The 16,687-nt window shown below is 35.4% G+C and overlaps 2 protein-coding genes across 18 annotated transcripts in view; one reads left to right on the plus strand and one right to left on the minus strand.

The window, feature by feature from the left end:
• Positions 1-16,687, plus strand: part of kar (monocarboxylate transporter 10-like protein kar) — a 179,220-nt gene that overhangs the window by 73,629 nt on the left and 88,904 nt on the right. The window lies entirely within an intron of this gene.
• Positions 1-16,687, minus strand: part of nrm (neuromusculin) — a 433,949-nt gene that overhangs the window by 22,239 nt on the left and 395,023 nt on the right. For 10 of the 15 annotated variants that reach the window (XR_011172628.1, XR_011172629.1, XM_069109818.1 and 7 more), the window contains 3 exons: positions 15,787-16,202; positions 12,021-12,128; positions 9,271-9,392 (listed from right to left, as the gene is read on the minus strand). Coding sequence is in view for 11 of the 15 variants with exons in the window: in XM_069109818.1 (XP_068965919.1) it covers positions 9,271-9,392; positions 12,021-12,128; positions 15,787-16,202 (646 nt within the window). In the remaining 4 variants the exon portion in view is untranslated. Of the gene's footprint in view, positions 1-7,306; positions 8,026-9,270; positions 9,393-12,020; positions 12,129-15,786; positions 16,203-16,687 lie in introns of those variants that run through there. The other 5 variants (XR_011172630.1, XM_069109819.1, XR_011172632.1 and 2 more) reach the window with 4 other exon arrangements.

Genomic DNA, 16,687 nt, shown 5'->3' on the forward strand with positions numbered 1-16,687 from the left:
ACGCGATACTGCACTTCGATATTCAAATTAAGACAACAGTATTGCTCCGGGATTTTCCTGTTCAAGCGATCGTCGTACATTTCTCCTTATGACAGAAACTAAGATCGCGAGCTTAACGTTTAACGAATAAATTCCTTTGGAGTCTCCTAAACCTTTATCTTAAGAGGTTGTTTACCAGAGCTCAGATCGTATCGTTCGTTTTATTGAAATGAAAACGTTTGCCCCGCCATCTTTTCCTATCGTAAGCCCTCGGATTCTCGAGTTCTACTTTTCTTTTTTTCTTTTTTTTTTTTAGATTTGCTTATGATACTTTGATTCTACGAGCCTTAATTGGAAATAAAGGACAAGGTAGAAAGTATCGTTTCTTTTTTAGTAATTTCTGCTCTCGGGAAGGAACGAAGAGGGAAATTTAATTAAAAGAACACTCGATGTTCTGTTTAAGTTACAATTCAAGATCATGGTACATACTGAAATTTCGTTAAATTAAAAATCTATCATACAGTTCAGAAATCTTGAGTTGCTAATTTGAAAATTCTTCTGCAAGAGATGTTATTGGATTTATTAATTTGTAATCATCCGATTAATTTAATTGTTTATCTTATTATTTTTGTACAGAAATGGCAAGCCTTGTTTGACTCGCTGCTACTTTTTTTTCTAAATGTTTCAAACAAAACACGATTAGAAATGCCACTTCACTATGTATAAGTAGATATCATGTCATCTCTGAAAATACCAATCTACCGAAATATCGACGTTTCACCATTTTCTTCCAATTATTAAAATTCGCTCAGTTCGACTGACTAGCTTTCGTGCAAATGACAATTTTCAAATTAATGTCAATCTCGATTAAGACTCGAGTAGAGTGACGAATAGTACTAAAACCGAGCAACGTGAAAAATATCGAACGTCATATGATATCACAGTTTTCAACATAAAATTTTATTAGACACCGTATCGCACCTGTCTACATTTATTCATCACTAATCGATAAATTTTCACACCATTTGCACTATTCTTAATTGTTATCTATGCATGCTGTATAAATTGTATTATATTACGAATTGGTAATTTCACTGTTAAAACTGTAAAAAAATGAGAGCGAGCAAACATTGTTCACAAATTGACGAAAAAGCGTCAGTAAACATGGAAAATATATGTTCCCATTTATAACATATGACAGTTAACCATGATGCTCGATACGAATCAGGTTTCTTTAACTGGCCAGTTTTCAAATGTAACAAAAAGTATAAAAGTAGACATTTCATAACGGAAATTATTTGTAAAATCCGTCGCCATTAGCGTTTCGACTAATAAACCCTTTTGATGTGACAATATTTTTCGAAAAAAAGAAAAAATAAAAAAGAAAGATCGAGCCCAACATTCGTTTATGTTATAAATTCGCAATCAAGCGCAATGTAAAACGCGATATATCCGAAAAATGTTTCCGAATGGAAAACGTAGCCATGGAATTACACTCTGCACGTTAAACACCAATCGAGCTTCCCAACGATGTTTATTATAGAAGTTTCATAAAGCATGACCGTGTTTCAGAGTTCTCGCGAAATTACGATACGATTTTAACCCGAACTGTTTCACCTGAGCAAACGGAACTGCAAGTATCGTCAATCTCGATATGTATTATTTCGACATACAGTGGTTCACCAAAGTATTTGAACACCATTTATAGATACTCGATGTGTGTAATAAACCTCGAGTATTATGATCATTCCGGTAAAATTTGGAACACGTTTGAAAATTTATATAAAATTTACAAAATATTTAATACGAGTATAGATTTCCCAGAAATTGCAAATGTATTTAAATAATCAATTATCCATTATATCAACAAGCCTCGATATTTAGCGAAGCGGTCTTTAATAATTATTTTATGCTTCAAACGGTCGTATTATGCCGTATATTTCAAATTATTATATATCAAATTTTACCAATATAACGTTGACAATTGTGTCTTGTTACGGTGCTAATGAAATTTTGATACATTTTATATAACACATTATATAACACATGCACGTAGATATACGAGTTTCTCATAGTAAACATTCAGGATACTTTAATGAGTTATAGTTTATTATTATTTTTCTCCAATAGAATCGATCGAAATTTTCTGCTAATCGATGCACTATTCTCCGATCGAATTCGCCTCGAAACGCGGTTTGGCGACATCCTTTCGACGAGGGAGAAAAGTTCAGAAGCTATTCGCTTGGGAATTGTTGCGCGGCGCCATTTTCTTCGGTCCTCAGATTTCCTCTTTCGCTTTGAGGGCTGCTCGATATAACGAAAAATGAATTGAATAAGTCCGTCGGGGAGAATTCATACTCGAAATGATCAAAGTTATCAGCAGATAGAAACGAGCACAGACGTAATGCTTCCTTATAAATCATCTGTGAGTTTCGTGATGTGAAAGTCAACCTTCCACTAGACAAACTCCTCGTTTTCCCATTTTTTTCTTTTTTCTTTTTTCTCAAAGTAAGATATTCGTCTGTGTTTGAAAGTCATTGAGCTATTTTATATCTTTCGTAGCTTTCATCGGCGTTACAGCTTTCGGATTTCTTTTTAATTCAATTGAATTTTCATTTATCAGACGCAAATCGAAGTTTCGTAATTTATTCCTAATTTCGTAAATCAGTCAAGTTACCTGAATTCAAGTAATTTGACATTTTTTCAGTGTGTATTCGTTCCTCGTTTGATTTTAAAACGTCCAGTTGAACTACGCTTGTTCACACTAGTTAGGTTACTTTACGTCGAGTTGCTTGCGTTCAAGTAGCTTGAAACTATTTTATTAACGTGAACTGGCCATTCAACTTTCTACCTTCAAGTGAAGTTGAAAGTATTTTAATTATTTCTTAACTTGAAAGGAACAGCAGTTGTTAGATGAGACAATGTTACTTATGTTTGAAACAAAGTTACTTAGATTCAAAGAACTTCAAGTAATCTTGACTTATTTTTATGAACACAAAATTAAAGTCAAGTTATATAAATTTGAACGATTTTAGGCTTAGTGAAAGTTTTACATTATTACATATAACGTTCACTTGTTACTTTACGATTGAACGCTAATTAGCTTTATAATTTTATCGACCGTAAGTGAATTCAGTTCTTCCTTTGTTTTTACATAATGTGGAATTCATTTAATATTACTGTAAATGATTAAAAGGAGATGTTTCAGCTCGATGTATTTCATACCGATTATAATTAAAACAGCTAATTGATGTGGTCAGGCTGAAAGATATCCGGGATTATTACACGCGAACGCATTATTTTAAATACGATAAATATAGATGAGTACGAATAGATGTTCTGGTTGTAATTACAGTGTAGTAGTTTAAATACAATAAATTGTAGCGATATTACGTTTCTGGTAATTAGTGTATGTTAATTTGCTTTGAAAATCATACTTTCTCCGTGTATGGTATATTCGTTTCACATCATCAATACACGTACGGTTCGGAATGTAAAAAAACCTTTATATTAAAGGGTAATATAAACACGATATGTTAAATATGGCAAATATGCTACAGGCAATCTTTTCATGAATTTTGAATACACGAGCGTTCACGGTAATTTACATTGTTCGTTTAAAATAATTTTAATACAAAATCCCCTAAATTTGTCGAATCGCTCAGCTTTATCATTATCTTAATAACGATGATTGAATATACGCTGATCATTCTTATCACGTTATTCATAAGTATGTTTGTGCTTTTATTATATATTGTATATATTATATAATATATTTTGCTCGAAACGGCACGCGTTTGAAATTACTGGAACATGTTTTGAAACACTGTGTTCAGGCAGTGTTTGACTTGCGATCAAGAATTCCATTGAACGTCCTTTGTTAAAAAAAATATGAGACCCAAAGATCTGGCACAAAGTAAAAGCATTGATCGTTTCAACGAAATCATCTTATTGCATTTTGTCATGACCAAATACGAATAATATAAACGAGCTGCAACCTATCCATTACATTTCACGTATTCATCAACCGATTCATTTCAAACGAATTTTTACCTTTTCAAATACTCTTCAGCCCCTTTCATCTTCGTGAAACTAATAATTTCACTCCAATTTCATCAACGCGTGAATGGCAAATCGACAGGCAAATAATAATCAGCGATATTGTAGCAGGGTCTGGAAAAGTGGCCATTTCTCGTCATGATATCATTGGATTCAAATAAATAAACATTTGGACGCATGATATAACCATCGATCGATAATTTACGCGTTAATCTGTCGCGGATGGGCGAGTGGTTGCCACGATGAAATATGGATCTCCGACGAACGAGGCGAGGGTAAAAGCTTCCGGAACCAGAAGATACTCGACAAAGGGCCCCTTCTCTAATATCCACACTCTCCTCTGCCTCTTCGCGCTCTCCACTCTTGTCCATACTCAATTACTTCGGATACGAACCGTTCCTGCTTCCGATACGGCCATTACGGGGACACTTGGTTAAATAAGAGAGAATTAACCCCACTTCTGCCACGGCAGACGCTGTAAACTTAGTTCTGTCTGTCGAAGGGTTCCAACCCCTTATACGATTTTGTCCTCGTTCAAGCGCTGTCGCTGATGGGAATGTAGGAAAGCAAATTTTCCAGGCGAGTAATATCGTATCTATTGAGTTACATTTGCATTAAATGATAAGTAGGCTGCGGATTTTCATACGAATTTATATTTTTGTGGATACAATGAAGAAATTAGAACTTAACTTCAGTGGAAATTCCCATTGTTTGTTAAATATTATAACGAGCACTGTACTCTTTTTGGATATTTTTTATATTTTTGTATTTTTCTGTACCGTGTAATATTCGCGTGCTGTGCAATTTTTCTATCTCTAAATTTTCCACAAATGCATAAAAAGTTGCATGTTACATCTGTATGTTATAAATATTCGCGGTTCTTTCATTATGTACAGTAACGAGCACGTACATAAATAAATACAAGTACCTACTTTTGGCAATTTCTTGCTTGTGCATTTCAATTATATTTTTACCTAAAACGGTATGTATATTTTCAACGTTTATTATAGTTCATTCCATAATAAAATGATACTAATTTAAATACTTCACGCGAGCTACGAAAACAAAATATTCTTATTTATACACTTTCTACTGTATGTTTTAGCAATTTTATTTTATTTCTTTGTTATTGTACTGTTGTCCTAGGCTGGAAAGGAAAAGATTACTTATTTATGGGGTATCCCATGAAACTGGGTCAAGCCATAGCTTTAAAACGATAGAAGGTAAGAAGATAAAAATTTCACTAGGCAAAATGAAATGGTTTTGAATGATACATTGCGTGGTACATGTATTTGCTACGGAATTGGAAATGTTTTAAAGGTTCCTAGAACACACTTCTTTTAAATAGAATATATTTCTGTCAAATGGAACAGTGTACCTTTTATACGTCATTTAATACGATACTTTTTATATAGAATTATTATTCTTCTTAAGAATGAATGTTATCGTTCATATTAGAGAGCTGTTATATTAATTAAAAATTTATTCAGAATGTGAAGAATTAATAACGCTGTACTATTAAAAAAAAGTTACTAAATATAATTAACAACTGCTGCGTTAATTACGATGAACGTAATTGTATTTTTGCCATTTATTTTTATACAGGGTGGTTGGTAACTGGTGGTACAAGCGGAAAGGGGGTGATTCTACGCGAAAAAAGAAGTCGAAAATATACGATAAAAATTTTTCGTTCGAGGCTTTGTTTTCGAGAAAATCGACTTTGAATTTTCGCTCGGTACGCGTGCACTTTATCACGTCTCGTTATAACGGATTTCACTGTAGATCGTTGTCTCGATTGACGTTACTTTTTTAATTTTTTAAATTTTTAAATTTTTAAATTTTTATTCTATATTTTCGACTTCTTTTTTCGCGTAGAGTCACCCCCTTTTCGCTTGTACCACCAGTTACCAACCACCCTGTATACATATCATTATGTTAAAATCAAAATTTGTTTATAGTAATTATTCTTGGATGTTAGATTAAAGAGAAAACATTATAACAAATTGTAATCTTTCTCTCTGATAAGCAAACAACGTTTTTTAAGTGTCTTTAGCCTCTTAATAACTGTAATTTCACCGGGAAAGTATAGAAATATGTTGCGGAAGAAGCGATTACTCTCTGAGAACTCAAGCAATTGATATTAAATGTAGTACAACGTCTACTATATGCTACTTTAAACAGTTATTTCTTGAAAGAGTTCTGATAGTGTACTCACTTGTTATAGCAGTGATCACGAGTTTTGATTATTCAACAGTTATTCACCTGCGATTTACCATTCTTGATTATAGGTAGAGGCTTAATTCCGTATACTTTTGAAAATATCTGTCTATCATTTGCTATACGATAATGTTTATTACATACAATTTGCTACATGTGACATTATTATATCACTGAATGTTCCCTACTGTTCCACCAAATGCGTACACTGGTGCAAGGTCGATTGCGCATATGCAGGCGTTTCAATGAAAAATTACATTCCCTACAACTCGGAAAGTAAACTGAAATCTATGTGTATATATACAGAATCAGTCGTATAAACAACATCCACATATTTATAAAAATCCCATATAGTTTAATGCTGCTTCTTAAGTTCAGGTCGGACAACAACAACGTAAAGCATGTCGTCAAATATGTAGCATCATCTCGTAAAAAGTTGATGGCTTCTTTCGTACCTTTTTACCTTTCTCACCCTGGGACACTGCATTAGCTGCATCGTTAGACCTTGCGCCCGGTTTGTTATTTAATGCGTGAAACCGATCGATGGTTCGCTCGTTCGTTAACCACATTGTGGGTAAGATAGGTGTGACTAGGTGTCGCGAGTTTGGCGGCTTTAAGTATTAACGTATGGGACAGCGCGTGGAATTTAAGGCTTCCGGTAGAGCCGAAAAAGGAGGTTAAAACGTTACAATATTAAATTGAGCTTCGCTAGCGACTAGGTACGTTGAATTATTCGCCGTTTAATCTTCCAGCTGGCTCGATCTATTTTAATGGCAGATATGCCCGCTATGCTCGATTTTTAATTATTGGTAATATCGGGCACGAGAGGAATTTTTTAATGTATGCGGTCTCGTCTTACGCTATTTATTTAAACGTGAGATATTAAGGCGATTCTGCTTGCTCCTGTTGTCAACGTGTACCTGCTGTTACGTTCTAATATTATACGAGTCTCTTAGGAACCAAACTAATCAACTACACGTTTCATAAATTTCTCAATTTTATTACGCGAGTATAATTTAATTCCTATCATACGTTTAAATATAGTTCGATACTTTCGTTTTATATCCTTCATTGGAAACCTAGCTGCAATTCAACATTCTACTTGGTAGCAATCCACTTCTATTTTAGTTTTAGATATATCATAGTTTCCACTATCTTATATTCTTCACTAAAAACCTGTCTACAACGCACTATTTTGTTTCAAATCGGTCTATCTATACCCATCTATCTATGTTTGGGTTTCATTTACACAGCTGCAAATGGTCCAGTTCCATCTATTTATTCCGCTATATTCAACCATTTCCTCTAGAATCCAGATCTCGCTCTGAAAGCCAAGTTCGATCAAAGCAAAGCAGATTCGATCGCTTCTAATCGTCTCTGTGAAAAGGACCATCGTCGAACTAAGTAGAAGTTGAACGCCAGCGATGAGGAAGTAGAACGTTTTCCAACCTTGACTCTCCAATGCTTAAAGGCTCTCTTGCGGGCACAAAGTGCAGTACACCAGGTTCTCTTGTACGCCCAGTGTTTCTGACGTTCTTCGCGTTCCTATTCGGAAAGAGCCGAGGTCCAAACTATCGGTACTCCACCACTCTAGCTCGTTATAATGCAATTATTTCACGCTGACTTTCCGGTGACGCGTTTCGCGGCCGAGGGGCTCGAACATCCGGCTGTTCCTGATATTTTCGAGCTTCCCTTTTTCTTTTTTTTTTTTTCACGAAATTATGCTCGTTTCTATTATCGACTTGGTCTTCTTCTCTTGCCTCGACCGTGCTAGTAAAAACATTTATCCTATTACTAGAACCCTTCCAATCGTCTTGTCACATTTTACTGCTCTATCATGGTGTTGGACAAAGTACTTCCTCGTTCTTTCATTATCGTATTTCTAACTTCACGCTGCTAATTGAGAGAAGCGCGAGAGGTTAACTCGCTGTCTTTTCTTCCTCTCTGTTCTATTTCAAGTGGCCACGAGTGTACGATCAGGTTAATGTTCAACTGCTGCCAGAACGCTTTGCTTCCAATTAAATAACGACGGTTTAACGTTCGTCGACTATCGTTTAACGGTGAGAGGTTGGTAACGTGAGCTTTCGAGCTTGATCAGTTGCTCGTTTCGGTTTCTCACGGTTTGTTTCAGTGGAGGAAAATTAATCAACATACATAGATTGATCAATTTTTCATATCTCCATTCGCCGTAGAAAGCTAGAATCGAAACTTGAAATGATAGATTACGATTTGTAACAACGGCGAAGCGATTAAGAGCAACTACTTCCAGGGAAATTTCAGGCGAGTTGTAGCGCGCACCACGGGCCTCGATAATAAACGTATAGTTGTCTATTCACGAAACCTATACTTACACGCATGATCCAAGTGTAACGAAATACCTACGGACAATTGACGCGACGTTCTTGTGATCTTGCAGCAACGAAAGCTGCGATTTGCCAAGGTTCTACATATTTCTGATAGCGAGATCGCATTCTCCTGTATGTTGCGTCTTTATTCGACAAGCACAAATCTGTCGTTTATTATCATCGTATCATAAGCGGTATCCATTTATTAATCTACCTCTATCTTCCTCAAACTTCCTTACGTCATCAATGACATTTTGCGAATCGAAACACTTTCAATCCTTTCGCTTAAACAATATCGCGATTAGCTTTAATAAAATTAAAATTAGATAACTCGAAAGCAAGTAACCTAACTTGATCGAAATTGTTATAATTACCTACGTTCCAACGATATTAATCGAGGGTTAATTCGATCATGCAAGAGGGTGGTATGTGGTATCATCGCCTGTACTTTACACTATGCTTTACCACCAAACGAAAGATCACAAGAATTTCGCCTCGTTTATCCATTTTGAATTTTTCAATCTCATATCTAAATTTGCATCTCACCGTTACCAACACGTGGCCGAGTGCAACGTGTATTAAGACAACGAAAGATGAAAAGAAAAAGAAAGGACGATGATCATGCTGAAACGGAAGGATGCTCGTGCACGGATCGATTTTCCATACTGACCTTGTTAGGCGGCGCTTGGATTCCGTGGAAGGGTAGATTCTCATAAAACGTCTTCGCCCCGGACTCTGGAAGGCCCTCCGACACGCTGTTCACGTGATTGTTATTCGCAGCTTGATTGGGATCTGTAAGCGCAAACGAAACATGATCTTGCGTAATTAAACGGAGACACGTGACGTGTCGACTGTTCGTGAGAAATCTACGAGAGAAACAGTAGAGAGAGAAAGAGAGAGAAACTCGTGTGTGGTCCCTTCTCGAAGAAGGATTCTATAGTGGACTTGTACTTTCAGAGTGAAATAGAAATCTCCGGTGCACGAAGGTAAGAGGCAGAGAGCCAATAGACAGACAAAGGCAACGAGAAACAGAGAATTGATTTGATAAATATTCAGGTGTAATTGCAAATGCTAGAACAAGTGTGAGTGGCTATATCTAGAGCTAAGGAAATTATAACGGGGAATATATGGAGCTTCTTGGTTAGTGTCTCCCCTCTTGTCATTGGACGGTACAGATGTTGAACTTCACCTTAACAGAGACCTAACTATGGTAGTCTGAATTTTGGTCGTAGGTTATCACGTTCTTTTTGCTCTATTGTCATTTTTGTAGTAATTAAATTTAACCCAGAACTCGTCTGTGATTAATATATTTGGTGGTTACTGTCTTTTTTCAAATATTTCGATTAACAAGTTTTCCGAGCAAATTTCTCGTGTGTTATAATCGTCACTGTAATGTACTGGTACTTGGAAGTGATATATCTCGAGTTTTATATTCTTTAAATTTCATTTTACTCGTTTCTTACTATGTATTAATAGTAAATATGTTATAATTTATTTAGTATTCATAGACACATTAACAATATGCCATACTCTACTAGTTTCAATTTTATCTTATTCGCTTATTATTATACTAACGTATTTTATTTATAATAATTGTTAGTTTGTAGATTCCAAATTAAGTATACTGTTTTTAAATAGACAAACAAAACTCAAGTCATAGACAATTGATCTGTAACGTTTTGAACAGACTGATTGGAATTGTTCTATTAACATAAAAGAACTATCGATTGGAGAAAAATATTACTGTAACTATAATATGCAATTTACAATTTCAACAACGATTGACGTATCTATCACGACGATCGTAATGTTTCAACGACCATCTCGTTCCCGATAACGATAAATTACATAACAATTTCCCGATATAACAAATTAGGACGCTTTACGCAAAGTACTTTCACACCGCCCGGCACAGAGCTTTAATTACGCAAATAACAATCATCTCGTAGTTATGTATCGTACATAAATACGGTGTCTATGTGTATATACGTTGCGCGTTATTTGCACGCGAATGTTTATACGTACAGGATTTATAACGAATCAACAATGAGATTGAATCGCGTCGATTCCCCTGCAAATATTTTCTTTCTCAATTTCCATCGCAGCTCGAATCGCCGGTAAAAATGTCACGTTGCTCATTTACGTGCACCAAAGCGAGTCACCTCGTCACCCACATATTTTGAAAATACGCGAATCAGATTCGAGATCGTGGAGAAACCCGAGAAGCTGGTTTCATTACGCCGAAAGAGCGTATTGAAACAATAATTTCCACCCAGAGCTCGCTGTATCGGTTTGCTACGTTACAACGATTCCATTATCAAAATGAATCGTTTAATTAAACAGTATAGTACGTATATACATACATAGAGGATGATTCTGGGATCTGGAACGGACTATAAATTTTTTTCAACCGTAGGCGGGAAATATTCGCCGGATGAAAAATTATTTTCGATAGAACGTTAAATCGCAAAACTTGCAAAGGTGAAACGCAAGCGACGAAGACTAATTATTTTTAAATATATTCCACGATTATTTTATTTTATACTATAAAATCTGAAAATTTTTACAAATATTGCAACCAATAATTCTAATAACGATAATGTATTGTTTTGCTTAAATTGACTTATTCTATACGACATACGTTTAATAATTGTAAAGTTTATATGGTTTCACTGCTTCGAAATTTGTGTAAACACTGTATTTGCTAATTGAAATAATAACATATGACAGTACCTTTCTGCAGCTGAATTTAATTATATAAAATATATATATATGGTTAATAATTATAATATATAGTAAACAAGGTTGTTCTAAAATATGTATTCACGTCTGTATGTATAAATGGACTTTGAAAGTTGTTCGAAGCGTCTTGAACTCAATGCCGCTTTAATTACAGATCAGTTGGAAGCATTCCATAAATATGAAAGAGAAGGCGAGTCTTCACACGTTTCTTCTTTTCATGTTTTACATTGTAGTTGTTTACAAATTGTGCGCTTGCTTTACAAAATTGCTGCCGTCAATGTTGAATTTATAACTCTAATCAATATCCGCAACCATGCTCGAAAATTATTGAGTCGATGCACGCAACAATATATTCCATACGGAAAAGAAATATGTATTTTATGGCTCACCTGTTCTTTCCACATTTTTCTTTTCTGTTATGCTATTTTTTAATCGTTACGAAGAAGCTGATACTAAAATTTCGTTTTGTGTTTTATTAATCTTTCCACATTTAATAAGCGATTTTTCAATCATTTTCACACGTTTTTAAGTCTCCTGTACGTAGAAACACTGCACCTTGGAAAAATATGCTTGGTCGCGAGAGAATAGGCCGAGGTCGATGGCAAAGGGAAGAAAACCGGTTACAGACTGTTGTTAGATCTCGAATCATGCACATTTCTACGAATTATTGGTACGTACCTGCGCCTGGTTTCTTTCGCTTACGGGAGATGTTGCCTCGGTTCAATTCGCACGACGATTCTGCATGCAATATCCGCTGCCGCGGCGCTATTCTTTTGTAAGTCACAGCTAAGGGGACACACAAAACACATACAAGAAAGGAAAAAAAAAAGAAAAAACAAGCAACGATATCGAACGAGTGAAGCAATTTTTGTTTCATGCAGCTCGCTGGCGTGCACAACATTTGTGAAAAGTAATTATATTAATATATCAATTAAGTAATGTCGATTAATTGGACAAAATTTCGGTCTTCAAAATTTGTATAAATTGCATGTTTTTAAAGGCTCGGTGGAATAATGATACAAGTGCAATTGAGAAACGAAAGATATAATGGCTTTAACAAATGAATTAAAGAAACAAGAACTTTAAACGCGGATGAATTTTTAATTGTTTGCGAGAACGTATAGCAATCCATTTGGAAGCAAAAATTTGTAGACATTTAAAGAATTAAGATTCGTTCGTAGTATTTTGCCGCTAAACTTTCTCTTTCTAAATTGCATATTTTCTTTTTCGAGGATTGCAAACGTAATTCTATATAGATTCACATCATCGTGACAACATAATTTTGCAAGCAACCTTGCACATTGCGTTTGTTTTTCTTTGTCGAGTAATTAGAAAATTAGAATGAATGTTTAGCTAAATGAAGAGAAAACATGCGAAATAATGTTTCGCGACAGAATAACATCGCGACGCCAACATGTAACGACTAACTAAAAGGAAGGTTACTATGAAAACGAAGAACGAAAAACGTAATTCCACTTGTGCCGTGAATTAAAAATGACAAAAATAAAACAGCAGTCTTTTAATTAAAATGTAATTCTTTCGCATCGGTATTTAATTGAAGATACGCAGACTGGAAATTTTTAATTTTTCCAGTACACGTTCCATTCCTGTAGCATTCGCATTTGATACACATGCTGATACAAACGACATTAAACATACTAATTACAGGTAGCAAGCGTTATTACCTTCTTTTACGCGACGCTTTAATCTAGAATTACGTTTTACGTGCCTCGTTTTTAGTAACACGCGAGCTTGAGTTACAGAAAAATGATATGATTGGTAAACATACCTTCAAGAACGGATTCCATCCGTGGAATATTATGACGATTAAATTATATTTGATAATCGAGAAAAATTAATACTGCTTTTTAAGCTTCCATGTTTCTATCAGATATTCTATTAATTGGAAATTTCTTTTTAAAACACGCCTACATTTCTTTAGATTTTTATACAGATTTAATATTTAATGGGTGATTCAGTATAATTTTGGGTCATTGTAATTTTAATTTATATTCTATATTTTCCGCGATGAAAACCATCGATGACATTTATTACGTAAAACATAGAATGCAAATTATAATTAAGTAATGTAATTGAAGCATAATCTACATCGTGGTAATCTACATGAAAAATATTAGTGGACATTTTAAGTATTATTAATACATTATTTTAAATATACTTTTGGTACAAATTTTTCATTTTTCTTTCATTCTACTTTTATAACATTTTTTCAAGAAATCCATACTTTGACAGACGCATTTATAAAAAGACTTTCCAATTTGTTTTTCCTACCGAAATTGTCTAATTGCAATGGATAATAGATAAGAAAAAAATATACTTTTTCTATAAAAAAAGAAAAATTATTTTGTATATGGATACGTCTTTTCCAACGATGGAAATATTCGACGAGCTCTGTAAAGGAAAATATCGTGACGATAAATTTATGGTATTGGTATTATTGAAATATTCAGTTGTAAGTAATTTATTTGCGTTTTGTAGGACATCGAGCAGCTAGAATTTTTCCATCGTTGAGCATTTAACGTTAATGAAGCCGTAACGCTTAACAAGAAATATGATGTATTCAATGGTAGGTAGCCTATAGGAGATGTATCGACTGTACAGTTTTTAATGTTGGCAAATCGGCACGCAAACGTTATACAACTTTTCGTTCGAACGAACATCGAGTCTGTTTAACATAGTCGATTCGTTTATCAAATATTCGATACACTTGGGCGAGCACCGCGAAATTGCAGCCCGTAGTTTTAATTAAGCATGGCTGGGTAATTTGCTTAATAAATCGGAATTTGTTGCAATTTCATTGCGAAGCCGGATACCTTTAAACTTCTCGCGATTGAAATATCGTATCGCCGGAAACGTAAAGATACTTTCGCAAAAGAGATTTGATTACGGGTTTGAAGCGATTGAAATTCGGATTTTCACAATGATAAAACTTTAGCGATGCCATTGAGTCATTACTTTCGAGATACGATCATTGAAATTTTTCGCGATTGAATTTATTTTTTATTTCTGTACATAAGCTGATTTGTTATTTAATCGAGTACACGTGTATATGAATTGCTTTGGTCGTACGTTGTTTGTATCTGTACTGTCACTGATATTCTCGACACAATGTAACACACAGTGATAACAGAATGGTGTAATCAAATGTCGGATTATTTATCAAGTATACGTGTACTCGGTGAAATTTTAACGTCACTTTTTAAGCAGCTTTTTTCCTTTATTAAGCATTCGAAACCTCGATGGAGGTTTAGCATGAACAAATCTAACAAGATCACGGTCCGATCTTCGACACGATTTAAAAAAATGAAACGGATAAAGTAATATCTGGGGGCATTAACGAAGTACGACAGCGCTTTTAAGAGTAATTAGCGGCACAAAGTTAACACACCGGCACAAAGAGAGCTTTATTTCTCGATCCACAGACCTTTAAGCTTCTTGCATTAAATTTACATTTTTACTTCCTAATTTTTCCGCCGTCCTTTACTTCCCAGATATGCTATCCGTCACGGAGCTCCTATCCTTTATAATCGAATTAAGCTTTTCCTCTGGCCACGAAACGGTTAAAACACAGCTGCGTCGTCACGATAAAATTCTCAACGAACCAGTGGCCAGCTGATTACCGACCCGCGCAAAAGGATCCAGTGACTCAATAAAGTATTTGAATACTTTCCATAGAAACCTTTAATATATATATATTCTATGTATTATATAAAACGTATTAAAACGTATCACACATTGTGCCTACATATTGTACATGTTATATGATAAAACATGTTTCCATTTCACTTGCTACGATGAGACACGACTGTTACAATTATATCGACCAAATTTTGACATATTTAGCAGAAATACCAATATACGCAACCACGAATAACCATCTTAGATTATATAGGGTGGTTGGTAACTGGTGGTACAAGCGGAAGGGGGTGATTCTACGCGAGAAAAGAAGTCGAAAATATGAAATAAAAATTTTGTTTTTTAATTTTCTTTTTTTACATTTTTTTAAAAATCTACAGTGAGATCCGTTATAACGAGACGTGATAAAGTGCACGCGTACCGAGCGAAAATTCAAAGTTGATTTTCTCGAAAACAAAGCCTCGAACGAAAAATTTTTATCGTATATTTTCGATTTCTTTTTTCGCGTAGAATCATCCCCCTTTCCGCTTGTACCACCAGTTACCAACCACCCTGTATAATAAGTACGTATAATGTACGAATAACGCATAAATTCATTACGATGCTAATAGGATTTCAGAAAGTTTCGTACAACGCACATAATATATTTATGAAAGGTTTCTACAAGTGTTCGAATAGTTTTGTGAGTTATTGTACATTCGGGACCCGTTCATCGAAATTCCAAGCGTGCCAACACTAAAGCGACAGTCTCTACACAGTAGGTAACGCGTTTCTTGCACGAGCTCACCTGTTTTCTCTCTGGAAATGCCTGGTAAAGTGGCCTGCTCTTTAAGCTGCACTCCAAACATCGCCTTAATTTTATTAGCTCTGGCAAGCATACCCTCGTCATGCAGACCGGACACGGTCATGCTCCTCTGCGGGTGTTCCTTACGCCTTCGGAATACTTTGCCACCGGCGACTTTCGCGATCGTCGTCTCGACGATGAAACGATCGGCGATAGTTGGCTCGTCGTTACGTCTGTTCATCAGCTCGTTTCGTAGGGATTCGTTCGCGCGAACGCTCAGACCTGACCGTAGGCTGTGGCTTCGATTGATGTGCACCAATACCCCAGGTTTCAGCGGCCATCTTGGTGCGGCCGTTGGGTGCACCGTTGTTTGAGTTGAATGAGAGGACACCGTTGGACTCGGTGGCCCACCGTCTGGACTGTGTTCGCAACGATCACGTTTTTTTTTTCACGGTTTCAAAAGCTTGTGTTTATCGTCTAACTGGCTCGAGCTTTGTAGTGTTGTGTCCTGATCGTTTCTGTTACCGTCGTAGAGACGAGAATCCTCTAGGAGTCTGATTTATTACAGGCTAAAGGTTCTAGAGGCAAATTGGTCGAAGGTTTTTCTTTGGTCGCGTGTTCTTTGAATCTTTTGCTTTGACTATCTCTCTCTTTCTCTCTCTCTCTCTCTAACATCAGTAAAAATGTTCTTCAATGGTATTTCAATACAGGCAGTTTTTATTAGGGTCGACGAAGATCTAAATAGTTTGGTAATTATTGGGTTAGCAACTAAGTCATTACCACCTAATGACAAAATCCGCAATCACTTAGTTGACAATCCAATAGTAACTGTACAGGACATACGAAAAAGAAAAAAAAAATGATTCTATACTACAGAGATTGAGAATTTCTGAAACACTTAGAT

This window comes from Bombus flavifrons, chromosome 3, assembly GCF_040668555.2.
Source record: "Bombus flavifrons isolate JBK064 chromosome 3, iyBomFlav1_principal, whole genome shotgun sequence".
Taxonomy (NCBI): domain Eukaryota; kingdom Metazoa; phylum Arthropoda; class Insecta; order Hymenoptera; family Apidae; genus Bombus; species Bombus flavifrons.